Genomic DNA, 16,121 nt, shown 5'->3' with positions numbered 1-16,121 from the left:
GAAAAAATCGAAAACTTTAGAATTGGGAGAGGACAAAAAAATCTGGCAAAAATTAACCGAATTTACAAAATCTTCTTGGATTGTTGAATTTCCAGTTGTTCTCTAACATAATAAACGCTCATCAAGGGGGTCCAGAGCCTTTTCTGGAAGATCGGAATGTCTGTTGGTTTTTTGGACTTCTTCCGTTTTTTTATTCCACAAAACTTCTGAATTCCTTGATGATACCATCCGATTTCCCTTTCTCCATAGCATTGTTGGAATTGGAAATGATTGGTTGTCTGGCTTGACGTTGAAAATGTAGTCATCTCCCGATCCATACGAACGATGCAGCTGTCCTCAATAACCGCAACGACGAAGCGACCACATGGTGAGAAATCCGTATTGCGAATGCCGACATCCGACACTTTGTAGTAGCGAACTCTAAAAAAATGATTTTGAGAAAATAGGCTAAACCAAAAATTGAGTAGTTTGCATGAATGTCGGTACAAATTGCTACAAAAAGCTTCAAAATCCTAACGGCCCTGTTTGTTTCGGAATTGCGAAATTCAAAGACTCATTGACCAGAATTTTTTGAAATGTACTCACCTCGAAGGATGTGGGAGGCCCTCAGAACTGGAAGGCTAGTCGCTGAATGGCTTGGGAGGGCTTGGATCCATGGTTCTGAAAACGGTTGAATGATATTACAAAAGTTTCATTATTTTTCTTCGAATTTTTGAACTCACGTGATGTATTCTCCTTCTTTTGTGTGTTGGTCAGCATGAAGGTCGAAGAACATTACACTTCCTTGAACTCCTCCACCATCCATTTCCTACTTGGATCAATCGAAAATTTGTGGAACCAAGTGGAGTCTCTGAAAATTGCTTTTTTTTGGAAAAATTTTTAGAACCATTATTTTCCAGTTTTTATATACTACACCAGCAAGCTGGTGCGCCTTCGGCGCTATTTTTATCTAGTTTTTTTTTACTGGTTCGTCGCTCGTTTTCTCAAAGGGTCACGCAAATCTATATTTTATTTTCAACCTTTTCAAAAGTTGACAGCCTGACATTGGGACCAACAGACGCGTGTATCGTTTTATATATATATATATATATATATATATATATATATATAAGGGAGATAGCAGAAGAGTGAAACTTACATTGCACAGATTTCTTGTTTCGATATTACGAAATCCATAGAGTGTCTAGGAATAAATAGGATAGTTTAAAAACAGAGAATAATCCGAAAAATCAAAAAGGAACTCTCCAAAATCCATTCACTTGTAGGATTTTTGGAGAAGAGCCGAGAAAATACAGACGTCTATTCAGTCAAGTCGTCAAAAGAGAATATGAATGTCTATGTGTGAGCGGAAGAGAGAGGCGACTCGATCGTCCAATATGACCTTCATTAGCAATGTACTTTCTCTGCGTCTCTTTACTTTCTCTACTGTCTAGAAACTTTCCTTTTGTTTACATTAGAGTCACTACACGAACATTTGTCACCTGCTGTGACACTTGGGGCAGACAACAGAGATTCGAGGGAAAATAGCTTTACTTTTCTCACTCAGGAGTAAGGAGGAGGGGTGTCCAAAGAATCGATACAAATTCAAAAACGAGGAGGACAATCAATGACAGCCAAGAAAAGGGGGGAACCCTCTTTCAGGTGCGCTCTACCGTACACCAGATGGCTGTCAGTAGCTACCCGCGTTTTTTGAATTGGGCCACCTATTGATTCTAGTCCTTCGAACAAAAATAAGACCCTCAAGCCCGCATCAATGAAGTTTCATGAAGTTTTGGCTTTTTGTCAACAAAAAATTCAAAATATATGCACTACTCAGGGAATTTTTCCGCAAGTTGCTGCCCAATATTAGCAAGTTGATAACTCGAAAAAACTGGTTGCCGCTGACAAACGGAAAGCAGTTTTTTCGGGTCAGCAACTTGCTTTTTCATAGAGCAAGTTGTCGTTCTTCAGGAAATCTAGATGGCAACTTGCCGAAATAAGCCTTTTTTTCATAATTACGAATCACTTAAGCTACTGAACATATTTATTAAAGAAACAATATGAGAAAACAAAAGTATGAAATATGAGAAAATAACTATAGGTGGAGGGTACAAAATAAGAGATACTGGGACAATGTTCAAATTAAATGCAAAAATTTTTGCATGAATCTGAATCTTGTGAGGAAATTTCTTGCAAAGACGTAGGCATTCCTTTGCGTTTTGAGCTCTCCTAAATGTGTATCTTAATAGAAACTTCCATCAATTTCGACATTCAAGTAAATTCGACGTTTTGCATCATAAACGATTTCTTAGGAACTTCTGAAAATAAGATTTGATGAACTTCTTGAAAAAATTTTTCTTACTTTATTTGTCAAGTATTTTCGAAATGTGATCCAACTTCATACTTTGCTTGTCGCAAAGGTCGTGAGAGATACTGTGATAGCTGAAAAAAGTTTTGAATATTGTTTTGACTTTGAAGAGTTTCTTCAACTGATCGGCCGTTTGAAATAAGTATGATTAAACATACTCACCTTCATTGAAATCTTCTTTTCCTAACGAATCTACTTCTCCAGACAAAAATTTTCAATAATATCGTTTTCTAATGTAATAGTATATAGTTTCGAAAATCGTCATCAACAATTTCTCGGCTCTGAAATATGGGTGATTCCAAAACTGAAAAGATATTAATTTTTCTGAACAATCCACATTTTTGATATTACCTCCAAGCTTTCCTTCCATTTTGTTGTGAAGTTAGTTTGAAAAACAATAAAAACAAGCGGAAAATAGGATAAAATAGGACAAAAGTAAAATCAATTTAATTTCCAGCAATCTAAGTCTTTTTAATTATTTGTGTTTCAACTCCTATGTATAATATTTTCACTCATTTTAAAGTAGTTTCCCTTGTTTCTCTTTTCCAAATGACCCTTTATTTATATAACACATTACTGCAAGCGAGTTTTATCACGAAACCAATATTTCCAATTTTATGAATTTCAATAAAATGCTTTTTTGTACTCAAAACTGCGTTTTGCACACCTCTGGCAGCCATTCCTCTTATTGAACAAAAGAGGCTCCCCTCTTCCAAATGCGCTCTACCGTACACCAGCTGTCTGTCAGTAACTATTCATCGATTTTGGGTGTTCTTCTACTGTCCAACTCTCATTTGAATTCTGACCACCTATTGATTTTGACGTTTGCAGAAAGAAGAGCCTCAAAACTCGCAGAAATGAGTGTAGCCGGGAAGCGTAAAGCCGGAAAGCCTTTCTCACAACGAAAAAATAATAAGCTGCCAAAAAAATCAAAATCGGAGCCAAAAAATCGAATTTCGCTATTGAAGCTTCCCAGAGTAGTACTACTGGAATGTATTGCGAATTTGGATATTTCGGAAATGTAAGTTATTTTTTCAAAAGTGATTTTTTTTTCTAAAAGTGATTTTCAGAATCGTCTTCTCTCTTCTCTCAAAACGTGCCAAAAACATTGCGAAGCTCATACCTTGGAGCCCTCTGACTATTCGTTTGTTACTCGAATATGATCTTCAAGTTACTTTAAAAATTCCAAATGGACCAGACCAAACCTGGAATATTCGATATAACAATAGAGAAACATCAGAATTTCTTCAATTATCCAAGTTGATTGGAACATCAGTGAATCATTGTTTATCCCTAAAGAATAATGGAAATGCGATTGAAGATTTCAAACAAATGGTTGAAAATATCTACGAAGTGTTTCAATCACCAATTTGTAGAATTGATACATGTGATGAACAATTTATCGAGTGGATTATCAAAATTCAACCAACAGTTCGATATTTTTGGATTCATACCGACATTACCACTTCTGGTGAAACATTAGATCGTGTTTTCAAAAGTCTTAAAGGGACAAACTATTTCGGTTCTAAATCTATCATAACTGGCAAGAAAAACCACTGTCACGGAACCAATTCCATCTCGTGTCATTAGACTCACTCACTCCTCTTGGTTCACTTTACCTTTAATTCTTAATGGGAACAATTCTGTCATTGAGCTATATCGTTCAAATTTGACCCCAAAGGATATCAACACTATATTAAAGGAATGGCACAAGGGATCAAAACTTCACAATTTGGAATATCTGAAAATTGAAACCTCCTCCCTCCGAAATCTAAATGATAAAAACTATGCAAATGAGATTTTGAAGGACTTGAATCTGACGGTTAGTGTTGGAAACGATGGAAGACCAACGAAGGTGTAAGTTGTACATTTAGAACAAAAAGTTTCAAAAAATAATGTTTTCTAATTTTCAGAAGAATCGATGATGAATTTGTAAACACGCTACCACATGTAGACGTTGTACGCAACTTAATCAGAAACGATGGAATGATTGGATCTATCTTCCGAAGCTACACTTCGCATCATTTTAGAATTACAGATAGATGCTTCCATTTCCAGGTCTGGAGAAAATGAATTTATAGCAACATTGTATTATTTCATAAATTCTTGTGCTCACAAATCATATCATCGAACTATTTTTGTAACTTTAAAATCTAATATTGCACTTGTTTTATTGCGATGTTTATTGCGATGTTCACTTGTCAAAACTAATAAACGATTCTCATTCGATTTGATTTTCTATTTTTTTTAATGCTGGAGAAGTTGAAGGGCGTTACTACCGACTGCGCTACGCGGTCATGTACTTGTTTTACGACCCATGCATCCATCAATGAAACAAAAAAAGGAGACCCATCTTCCAAATGCGCTCTACCGCACAACAGCTGTCTGTCAGTAATTGCCCGCCTTTTTTGAATTTGGTCACCTATTGATTGTTGACATTCACATAGAAAGAGACCTCTGAAATGAATGTTCATGAAGCCGAAATGGCTTTTCTGCAACTTTTTGAACAACTTGAGATTCAAAGAAAATCACCAAAAAACCTATTTCCACTGTTAAAGCTTCCTCGAGTAGTGTTACTCGAATGTATCGAAAATTTGAATGTTTTGGAAATGTAAGTTCTTTTTTATTCAATTGTTTTCTTTGCTTCCGACGGAAAAGTCGATTTTTCGAATTTTCTACAAACTAACTTACTCACAATTATAACTTTCAGAATATTCTTCTCTCTCCTCTCAAAACGAGCCAAATCAATTTCTAAACTCATTCGTTGGTTTCCTCTGCATATTCGTTTGACGTCCGAAGACAGAAATCGAACTTTCTTGAGAATAATCGATCTTTCCAGGGGTTGGAAGCGAGAATGGATTATTATATTTCCTAAGGATAAAGACTCAACGGAATATCCTTTTCTTAAATATAGGCATTATCCTCTAGTATATCATTGTTCAGTTCCAAATATCGCTACTAAAGACATAACGCAGATGACTGAACACGTCTGTGAAGTGTTTCGTTCTCCATTACGTGATATTGAAATTTTTGAACAATCAATGATCGAGTGGCTCATCGATTTTCAACCAACAATTCGATATGTTTGGATTCCAGACGGTGTTATCAACTCTCCTGAGCTCTTAGATCGTATGTTAAAAAATCTGAAAATGATGATTCGTTTTGATTTGGGATATATCAAAACAGATGAGAGTATACAAATCATGAAACCGATTTCATCTCGTTCCATTATGATTTGGAAATCCTATTGGGTTACTTTGCCTGCAATTCTCAATGGGACCAATTCTATGATTCGTTTATATGGGTCAAGGTTGACTCCAAAGGATATCAACACTATATTGAAGGAATGGCAGATGGGATCAAAACTTTGCAATTTGATATATCTGGAAGTTCAAACCTCCATACTCATAGATGATGATAGCTATGCAAATGAGGTTTTGAAAGATTTAAATGTGACGGCTAGTGATGGATACGATGGAAGACCTACGGCAGTGTAAGATGAATAAATGTAACACAATTATTTAACTAATTTATTTTAATTTTTCAGGATTTTGAATGATGATGATGATAACATTGAAGAGATACACCATCCACCATGGGTAGAAAGGGTACACAATTTGATCAGAAACGATGGAATGATTGGATCCATCTTCCGAAACGTCACCGAGGAAAAAAATGTATATTTCAATTTCCAAGTTTGGCGTAGGCAAACTTAGAGTGTTTTATTTTGTTAATTCCTGTTCTTCTTGGGTTTCAGTAATATTTTTTGTTAAATTCTGAAACAGTTAAAGTTGTTTCTTCAATTCCTGTTTTTTTTCTTTCACAGAAAGCTACAAGCTTTAGAATTGTGATATTTCCAATACTTCGGGAGAGTAATTGTATTGTTCATATTGTTTCACTATCTTACTTCATCGTTTCAATTTTATTTACCTTTCTAGTAATCTCTTCTTTTATCTTTACTATTAACAATCACCAAATTCTGTGTGTGAATGTGCCCGTTTGTTCCCGTATCACCTTCCCTAACGAAGTCCAGAATGAACCAAATTTTCCCAAATTTTCACAGAGACCGGAAATAGCAGCTATATGATGCCCGAATATTTAATCTTTCGAAATTTTGTGTCTGACGTCTTCTGGAGACGTTCTTTTATTTCTACAGTGCAAATTTTTAGAAAAATATTGAAGAAATATTCACGTCATTTACGTCTAACTGCCCAAATTTTTTTCTTATCCACGCTATTTCTGAGAGAAAAGTGATTTTCTGGAAATATTCTTTTAGTATGGCTTTTAAAGATTTGAAAGGAAGAAAAAAATTCTGAAACAGTGGAAAAGAAAGAAAATAAAAGGAAAAAAAAGAAAGAAACAGAATGCGAGGGAAAATAGCAACGCCATTTCTGATCATTTTTCAGAATTCAGAATAATTTTGAAAATTTCCGAATTGTTTAAAAGAATTAAACATTTCCGAGATTTTAAAAATTTCCGAATTGTTCATGAAAAGAATCTATTATTCTGAAATCCACAGAAATGTTTTATTAGGTTGGCGGGAAAGTCTTTGTCACTCTGTTTGTTTAATCACTGTTCTCGTATATGGATGCTGTGTATGATATCGACTTTAGTGAATAACAAGGTGATAAGAACCTTCCATATAAACAAGTCCCCATCTCCTTCCCTGCTCCTCATCTGTAATTGAAACGATATGTTTGTTCCCACTGCTATTCACATCAGACATGTTTTGATTTACCTCTTCCTATCTCACACCACGATGAAGGATTCGGAAACTTTCTTGAAGAATGTGTACAACACACATGCCCCTCACTACAATACTATTCGCAATTGGTTCCATCGTTTCGAAAAAGATGACTTCTCGCTCGATGAAAAGGATCGCTCTGGGAGACCCCGTGAGTTGGATTTGGACAAGCTGAAGCACGCATTGCAATCGGATCCATTTCAATCTAGCCGTGAACTAGCTGTCACATTCGGAGTTCACCATAGCACAGTCCTTGAAGGTTTGAAGTCTCTTGGAATGAGAAAACTTTTTGGTCGATTCATACCTCATCACCTGACTCAAGCCAACCTTGACCGCCGAGTCGACGATTCGATTACTCTTCTCACTCTCCACGCGGGCGATCGATGGCTGGACCGGCTAATAACCGGAGATGAGAAGTGGGTCTTCTACGATAATCACCACAGGAAATCCCAGTGGGTTGGAGAAGGAGAGAGCCCACAGGATGTCCCAAAACCCGACCTTCATCCGAAAAAAGTTATGCTCTCTGTGTGGTGGGAGTGGACGGCCCCATCTACTGGGAACTTCTGCCCGAGGGCAAAACAATAACTGGAGACCTCTACACTACTCAACTACGAAACCTCAAGAAAGCAGTCGACCGTTCGGCCCTGAAAGACAAGAAAGTGTACTATCAACATGATAACGCTCGCCCACATGTTTCGAAACAAGTGAAGCAGGAGCTGATGGGATATGGATGGAATGTTCTCCCTCACCCCCCGTATTCTCCTGATCTTGCTCCTTCCGACTATTGGTTATTTGGCGATATGACACGTGCCTTCGAAGGAAGAAGCTTCAATTCCCGTGGAGCGGTCGAAGCGGCACTCAAACAATACTTTGCCTCACGCCCGGCTGGATTCTACCGCAATGGAATCCATAAATTGAGGGAACGTTGGAGACATGTTGTTGATAATGATGGACAATATAATTAATTATTCGGTTATTTTTTCTTTGAGAAATAAACTATTGAAAAAGTGACAAAGACTTTCCCGCCAACCTAATATTATTTTAGTAAGACATTCATGATCAATATTTTGACTCATGAATAGATCCTAAAATGGAAAATTGAAAAAATCCCAGAACTAGGTCATGACCTAAAAAATCTAATATCAAAGTGGAGACCTTCTTGAAGAGTCAGTTCATAAGCTTTGTTAACAGCTTCTTTGGCCATTTGAACAATCAGTTTTCATTGGTCAGCAACCTTCTCTCCAAGCTTCACAGCTTCTCCGACGACTTGATCCACTGGGAACACCTTGCTGACGATTCCGCGATCCTCAGCTTTTTGACCAGAAGCTTGGTTTCTTGTGAGACAAACTTCCATAGCAAATGACTTATCAGCAGCGCGAGCCCAAAGTTCAGTTCCTCCTGGAATTCTAAGCTTCACATAATATTTTTTTCTATCATTTTCAGAAGATTTTTTTACCAATTGATTTAATACATTTTCGGTTGTTCTGATGTCTCTTCGAGTTACCCTGCGTTCACCTTCCTAAAAAGATGGACCCATCTTCCAAATGCGCTCTACCGTACACCAGCTGGCTGTCATTGATTGCCCGCCTGTTTCGAATTTGGCCACTTACTGATTTTGAGGGTTCGCACCTAAAAGGAGTCTCAAAACCGCATAAATGAGTGTTCATGAATCCGAAATGGCTCTTTTGCAACGTTTTGAACAACTCCAGATTCAAACCGAATCGGCAAAACGTCGATTTCCTCTACTAAAGCTTCCCAGAGTAGTGCTACTCAATTGTATCGAAAACTTGGATATTCTCGAAATGTGAGTCTTTTTTTGCTTCGAAACTTTTCTGACTGAAATTCTACTGTATTTTGTTCCAGAATCCTCTTCTAGCTTTTTTGAAAACGAGCCAAAACAATTGCGAAACTCATTCGTTGGAACCCTTTGAAAATTATTTTGAAAGCTGACAATCCATTCGAAATCCAGTTGAGATGTTGTATTAATCCAGGGAGGAATTGGGTGATTGTATATAGAAAGAAAAAAAACAGGATATCCTTATCATGAAACCTGTCTGACTGGTCCTAACGTGTCCTATGATTTTTTTGTTCAAATGTACAACCGAAATACAATTGAAGACTTGACAAAGATGGCTAAGCAAATCTGTGAAGTGTTTCGAGCCCCGATTTCTGAAATAAATATTGGTAAAGAATCACAGATCAAATGGATCATCAAGTTTCAACCAATAATTCGCTATGTTTTCATTCGCAAGGATGTTATCACTTCTGTGAAAACCTTGTGTCGTGTTTTTAAAAAACTCAAAGTGGCGGAATTCTTTTACTTGGAATCTATTGCAATAGATGAGAACTTTCAATACACAAAACCAATTCCATTTCGATCCATCGGAATCGCTAAAAAAATCTAGGTCGTGACCTAAAAAATCTAGAGAAAAATTAAGGGAAAATATATATGTTGACCGCAGGGGTATATGAATACGTTGACCCAATTTATCTCGGTTTCTGTAAGAGATATCAATAAGTTGTTGATTGATGAAATGTTTATCATAATGTCAACAATTTTTTATCAGTTGACAACTTTTTGATATCTCTTACAATAAACGAGATAAATCAAGTCAAATTTTTGGTAGGGATATTAACTTCTGTAAAAATATAAACATTTTGAAACAGAAAAAAGAACAAAATTCAAATCATTCATTCAAAAGACACATAATCAATAAAGTTGATTATCTAAAATAAGAGTCTTTCACTATTACATTAGCTTTTGTCTTCGATCACAGGATCCTTGATCTACCGTACCACCAACACCTGATCTGCATTTCTTCGATTCATCATGAATATTCCTACAGCGACCGAAGCCGATATAGCCATTCCACCGCAAATACAGCCAATCACAATCCATACGGCCGCGTTTTTCTGTTCCGGGGTCGCTTCTTGGTATGTTCCAGAGACGATTGGTAAGAGAAGAAGAAGAAGATGAATCCACGTGGACATTTTGGTTGTAGATTTGAATATTGGTGAATTGAGGTTTTTTTACTAGATTTTTAATGAATTTAAGAAGGTTTTTATCTGTTAAGGTCATCTAAATAGGCCAAGAAAAATGAGGTGTGACTTGGAAATTGAAAATTGGCAGTGATTGATACTCCCTTAACTTTGAGTCAATTTATCTGGGTTCCTGTGAAAGATATCAAAAACTGGTTAATTGATAAAATGTTACTGATAACTTGATAAACATTTTGACAGCTTTCTGATATCTCTTACAGTAACCGAGATAAATTAAGTCAAAGGTGGATCCCACATTTTTTGAAGATCTCAAACTGACTTGGTGACTTGGAAACTGAAAAGGTAGATCAGAAAAATTGTCATGACTTTTTAAAAGATACAGAATTTTCCTTATCTTTTAGTCAGTAAAAAACTTTAATGTACTTAAACTTGTAGGAAATTTTGGGATAATACCAACTGAGCGACGCGGTCGTAGCATGTGTCTGTCGACCAATGGCGCATGTGCTTACTTTGAGCAAGCTTATCTCGACTCCTATCAATGATACCAAAAAGTGATCAACTGATAAAATGTGTATTATATTATCAGTAACATTTTATCAGTTGACATATTTTTGTGACCATTACCAGGAAACGAGGTAACTTGGCTTGAAGCTAACAGCTTGGGTGGTGGGCTCGTTCGCGGAGGTCGCCGGTTTGCTACCTATGGCGTGTATACTTACGTTGAGCGAGTTTATCTCGGTTTCTATGAATGATATTGAACGGTGGCCAACTGATAAAATATTTATCGTACTATCAGCAACATTTTATCAGTTGTTTACTTTCTGATACATCTTACAGGTATCTAGATAAATTGGGTAGTAAAAAATTGCGAAAAAAATCTCAACGAAAATGTTTATTCAGATCAATAAAGTTCAAAGAACAACAACTCCTCCATGATTGTAATTATTGTAATGATTGTAATTATTGCTCTTCCTCATCATATAGAAAAACATGGCGGCTCCTATCGCTGAGAAAAAAATGAGCACACCGACAACAACGCACACGATGAGCACAACTCCAGCATCTCGTTTCTCCTGTTCCGTCATTTCGGCTGCCATCAGAAATCCAATGAGCAATGAAACGATGAGAAGTTGCTTGAAATTCATTTTCGGGGGATTTTTGGAAAATGAAGTATTTGTTAGGGAGATTGTGTGGAAAAATTTGTTATCTTGATTTAAAATCTTTCTCCAAACTTTGACCCGGTTTATCTGGGTTCTTTTGAAAGGTATCAAAAAATGATTGACTGATAAAATGTTGCTAATAAAATGATACAAATTTTGTTAGTTAACTACTTTTTGATACCTCTTACAGTAACCGAGATGAATTAGGCCAAAGTATGGAAACACGCTATCGGTAGGCAGGCTGCGTAGCTCAGCAGGTAGTGGCACGAAATCCTTGAAATTTTGCTTATAAGTTTAACTTTGCTGAAGGCTTTGGCTGGCAAATTTATAAGAACGCTACTGTACCTCTAAAAAAGTTATAGCGCTTTTTCTGATCCACCCGATTGAAGATCCAATTGAAAATTTCCAAGTCACGTCTCATTTTCCTGCCCTACTTAGATGACCTTAACTGATAAGAAATCTTCCTTAAATGTTCAAAAATCTAGTGAAAAACCTCACTTCACCAATATTCAAATCTACAACCAAAATGTCCACGTGGATTCTCCTTCTCATTCTCTTACCAATCAGCTCTATTGCCAAAGTTAAACAATGGAACGAATACAGTAAAGATGAGCAAAATGCAGCCATTTGGATTTGGATCTGCATTATTGCTGCTGCAATCGGGATATCTATTTCTGCTTCTGTTGGAGCATTCTTCGTGATGAGCAGACGTAACCAGAACCAAGGTGGTCAAGTGACGGTGGTGCGGTAGATCAAGGATCCTGTGATGAAAACAAAAGCTAATGGAAAAATGAGAGACTCTTATTTTGGATTTATTGATTCCCTTTTGTGTCCTTTGAATAAATGATTTTAATTAATTTGTTGTTTTTTTCTGATTCAAAATGTCGATATTTTATATAAAAGTTTAGGTGGCGAGAGTGTGTTCGATGTATGATCTGAAGATACCAAATTTTGACCCAATTTATCATGAGATATCGGTAGGCAGGCATCCGGGAATAAGCCTCCCCATTCTTTCAACTTTAAGTCAATTTATCTCAGCTCCTATGATAGATATCAAAAAGTAGTCAACTAATAAAATGTAGCTGATAACATGATGAACATTTTATCAGTTGATCACTTTTTGATATCTATTACAAAAATCGAGATAAATTGGGTCAAAGTAAGGATATACGCCATCGGCCCGCAACGGCGTAGCTCAGCCGGTGGCTGCCAAAAACTTTAAACAATAGCTTACAAGTTCAACTCTTTCAGAGGATGACATTATAAACAGAAACTGTGAAAATTCATTTATTCCAAAAAAATAGAAAAAAAAGTTCTCTTTTTCTCTAATCCTCTTCTCTCTCGTCTCTCAATGCATCACAATGACCTGATTGGATCCTCGATTTTTCATCAAAAAAACTATTCCAGCGATTCCACCAATAACACAAACCGCCACGACACAACAGACTACAATAATCCATGCGGCTACTCGTCCTTCTTCAGTGTAATGTTCATCAGCATTAACGATTGATAACGAGGTGATAAGCAGAAGAATCCACGTGGAAATTTTTGGAATGATTTGATTTGATGTAAATTTGATATTGGGAATAAAATGTTCTTTTTTGTCAGCAAGAATTTTTTATCAATGTGATTTTTTTTTTAATTTGAAACTGAAAATAAATTTCCTAAATAGTTCTACAGCGTCCAAAAAGTTCCTAAAAGCCCAAAAAGTCCTGAAACCTCCCAAAAGTTCTAAAACGTCCGAAAAGTTCTAAAACGTCTTAAACGTCCTGAATCGTCCGGAAAGTTCTGAAACGTCCAAAATGCTCTAATACGTCCAAAAAGTTCTAAAACGTCTGGAAAATTCTAAAATGTCTCAAAAGTTCTAAAACATCCCCAAGAGTTCTAAAACGTCTGGAAAGTTCTAAAATGTTCAAAAAGTTATAAAACATCTAAAAAGTTCTAATTTGTCCAAAAAGTTCTACAACGTCCAAAAAGTTCTAAAGCGTCTAAAAATTTTCTGAAACGTCCGAAAAGTTCTAAAACGTCCATTACTTTCTAAAACGCACAAAAAGTTTTAGAACGTCTCAGAATGTCCTAAAGAGCCCAAAAAGTTCTAAAACGTCTTGATAGTTTTAATACGTCCGAAAAGTTCTGAAACGTCCGGAAAGTTCTAATTTGTCCAAAAAGTCCTAAAACGTCAGTTTTTCAAAATTCGTTTTTTTTCCACAAAAATTGTTTTTAATTAACAATTCAGGAAAATGAGTGTATTCCAATTAAAGGCAAGTATAAAGCACCATAAAAGATTTTCGGGAATAAATTGTACAAGAAAAAAATCTCAAAAATCCGAACGAAAAGAGTAGTAACCGTAGAGAGACATCAATAAATCAATAAATCTTAATCAAATCCGATCATAACACACACAGAAGGTGGCCAAATAATAATTCTTATCAATGATACAATGTGGGGTGTCGCCGAACTTGTTCACATGGCTCATCGCTCCGAAATCCAATTCTACCGCATCCTCAAGGATACTGTAGAATAGGGTAATCTCGTAAATCGCCACGCCAGGCGTCGTTTGAATTTTCAGCTGATAATGGGCGAATGCGGCCTTCGTTGAGCCTGAGAGGTCCGGAACAAAGCCATCGGCATCTTTGACATTCTTATAGGCTAGGAGGCCTTCGTCTGGGAGCAGTCTGCAAATTCGCTCTATTGAGAAAAAGATGAAAAATTGGAATTGATGGCTTTTGAGGTTGACATGGGCCTTAAAGTTGCTAAGTCCGAAAATGTCTGAAAAGTTTTACAATGTCCAAAAAGTTCTAAAACGTCCAAAAAGTTCCGAAACGTTCTAAAGTTCTAAAACGTCTTGAAAGTTCTGAAACGTCCGGAAATTTCTAAAATATCCAAAGGGTTCTGAAACGTCTCGAAAGCTCTAAAACGTCAAAAAAGTTCTGAAATGTCCGAAAAGTTCTAAAACGTCTCGAATAGTTCTAAAACGTCCCAAAAGTTGGGAAACGCCCGAAAAGGTCTGAAATGTCCGAAAAGTTCTGAAACGTCCGAAATGTTCTAAAACGTCTAAAAAGTTGCGAAACGTTCAAAAAGTTCTGAAAGGTCTCAAAAGTTGCGAAACGTCTTCCATGACTTTCGGGTCATTTTTTTCGCTATTTTTGGGGATTTTTCGACCATTTCAGCTACCGTACTTTTTAGCGTCAATAATCTTGGCCAATTTCAGCGGCGCACACAGCTCCTTCTCCACCGCAATCTCCTTGTTGATCTCGCGGACCACAGCGTTGGCGATTCTGCAATTTTCAGAATTTTACAAAAAATTCAAAAATTAAAAAAAAAACCTTTTGGTCAATTTCCTATCCTCCTCAGTGTCCAGAGCATTTTTCCATGATAAACAAGTGCACCAATGTGGTTCAATACCAGCTTGAGAACACGTTCGATCAGTTGGAATCGGTCGAAAAACGGACAGGGATCGTTTTTGAGAAGCATCCTGCATTCGGTGGAAATCATCAGAAGACGTTGCGGAGAGATTCAGAATATCCAGAAGGCTTGCGTGAATATCGAATGGACTTGTTAGTTTCTCCGCGTTTTCTCTAGAAAAAAAGGGGGGGGGGGGTTTTAACATGGTGGCCTAACTTTTGCAAGTTAAGATTTCTAGGCCATTGTACAGGGTAGATTGCTAGCCACTACTACAGTAATCCTCAGGTCATTTTACATGGTGGACTAGAAAACTCGACTCGCAAAAGTTAGACCATCACGTTAAATTGGCCTAGAAACACACTAGGGTCATTCTAGACGATTTCTAGATCGTTTTTACAAGATGGCCTAACTCTCGCAAATTGAGTTTCCTAGGCCATCACGTTAGGTTGGCCTAGAAACACACTAAGGTCATTCTAGACGATTTCTAGATCGTTTTTACATGGTGGCCTAACTTTTGCAAGTTAAGATTTCTAGGCCACCACGGCGTCAAAGTGATCTAGAAAACACTCCAAATGAATATCCCATCAATTCTAGGTAATAAAAGTTGGTGGCCTAGAAAACTCAAACTTGCAAAAGTTAGGCCATCATAGCCATTTTTTCAGATGTGGCTTCAAAACGGTGTTTGTAAGCTAGTTTCAGCTTACTTTAGCCTATTTTTAACTCATTTTAACCCATTTTATATATTTTCCGCCTACTTTTAGCCTATTTTTAGCCTTAATTTTAGCCATTTTCCAGCCTATTTTCAGCCTATAATTACCCTATTTCAGCAAAAACTTAACCTATTTTACTACCCTTCATTGTAGCCTTCTTTCAGCCTTTTTAGGCCTACTTTAGCCTAGTTTCAGTCATTTTTTTCAACCAGTTTCAGCTATACTTGAATCTACTAGTTTATTTTGTACCCGATTTCAGTGATTTTCAGGTCATTTTTAAACGAATTTCAGCGATATTTCATAGTCATTCTTAAGCATATTTTCAGTCTTTTTTCGGCCTATTTCCAACCTTTTTTCGCCTATTTTTCAATTTTCGGCCTATTTTCAACCCCATTTCCAGCCCATTCCCCCCAAATTTCTAACCTCAAATTCTTCTCCATCCTCTTGCCCTTCTCGGTTTCTCTCAATTCTTTTGGCAATGAAATGGAAAAGAAGGGCATTCGTTCTTCCAATTGTCCCTGATGTGTCTCTCGTAATTTCGCGAATCGATGACCATGATCAGCCATTACAATGACAATTGAATCATCAAACATTCCCAATTCATTCATATGTTTCAAATGGGCTGATAGATCCACGTCTTCTACGTCTACCAAGTTGATGTCGTCGTGGGATAGAAGACTCTGATGCATTAGGCAGAAGCGAGGGACGTCGTTGTATTTGGTCATGAATTGACGACCGTTTTGGAGCCACATCTG

The 16,121-nt window shown here is 36.8% G+C and overlaps 5 protein-coding genes across 5 annotated transcripts in view; 2 read left to right on the top strand and 3 right to left on the bottom strand.

Annotated features, from left to right (window-relative positions):
* Nucleotides 1-62: 62 nt before the first annotated feature.
* Nucleotides 63-805, bottom strand: CBG13791 (the record flags this gene model as incomplete). The annotated part of the gene is made up of 2 exons (XM_002632491.1): nucleotides 63-420; nucleotides 723-805. 2 exons carry the CDS (start codon nucleotides 803-805, stop codon nucleotides 63-65), a joined length of 441 nt encoding a protein of 146 aa, XP_002632537.1.
* A 2,258-nt stretch (nucleotides 806-3,063) lies between these two features.
* On the top strand, nucleotides 3,064-4,420 carry CBG13790 (the record flags this gene model as incomplete). The annotated part of the gene is made up of 4 exons (XM_002632490.1): nucleotides 3,064-3,368; nucleotides 3,418-3,778; nucleotides 4,050-4,204; nucleotides 4,261-4,420. The coding sequence occupies 4 exons, from the start codon at nucleotides 3,064-3,066 to the stop codon at nucleotides 4,418-4,420; spliced, it is 981 nt and encodes a 326-aa protein (XP_002632536.1).
* Nucleotides 4,421-4,809: 389 nt separating this feature from the next.
* CBG13789 lies at nucleotides 4,810-5,844 on the top strand (the record flags this gene model as incomplete). The annotated part of the gene is made up of 2 exons (XM_002632489.2): nucleotides 4,810-4,958; nucleotides 5,058-5,844. The coding sequence occupies 2 exons, from the start codon at nucleotides 4,810-4,812 to the stop codon at nucleotides 5,842-5,844; spliced, it is 936 nt and encodes a 311-aa protein (XP_002632535.2).
* A 4,034-nt stretch (nucleotides 5,845-9,878) lies between these two features.
* On the bottom strand, nucleotides 9,879-10,082 carry CBG13787 (the record flags this gene model as incomplete). The annotated part of the gene is made up of 1 exon (XM_002632488.2): nucleotides 9,879-10,082. One exon carries the CDS (start codon nucleotides 10,080-10,082, stop codon nucleotides 9,879-9,881), a length of 204 nt encoding a protein of 67 aa, XP_002632534.2.
* Nucleotides 10,083-13,631: 3,549 nt separating this feature from the next.
* CBG13784 overlaps nucleotides 13,632-16,121 on the bottom strand; it is a gene marked incomplete at both ends in the record, with an annotated part of 7,881 nt that continues 5,391 nt past the window's right edge. Inside the window, 4 exons of the mRNA XM_002632487.1 lie at nucleotides 13,632-13,926; nucleotides 14,431-14,529; nucleotides 14,578-14,829; nucleotides 15,790-16,118. Coding sequence (XP_002632533.1) covers nucleotides 13,632-13,926; nucleotides 14,431-14,529; nucleotides 14,578-14,829; nucleotides 15,790-16,118 — 975 coding nt within the window. The remainder of the gene's footprint in view (nucleotides 13,927-14,430; nucleotides 14,530-14,577; nucleotides 14,830-15,789; nucleotides 16,119-16,121) is intronic.

This window comes from Caenorhabditis briggsae (assembly GCF_000004555.2).
Source record: "Caenorhabditis briggsae complete genome, chrIV, whole genome shotgun sequence".
Lineage (NCBI taxonomy): Eukaryota > Metazoa > Nematoda > Chromadorea > Rhabditida > Rhabditidae > Caenorhabditis > Caenorhabditis briggsae.
Note: the sequence above shows the minus strand (reverse complement) of the source record. Positions and strands in the feature narration are given on the sequence as shown.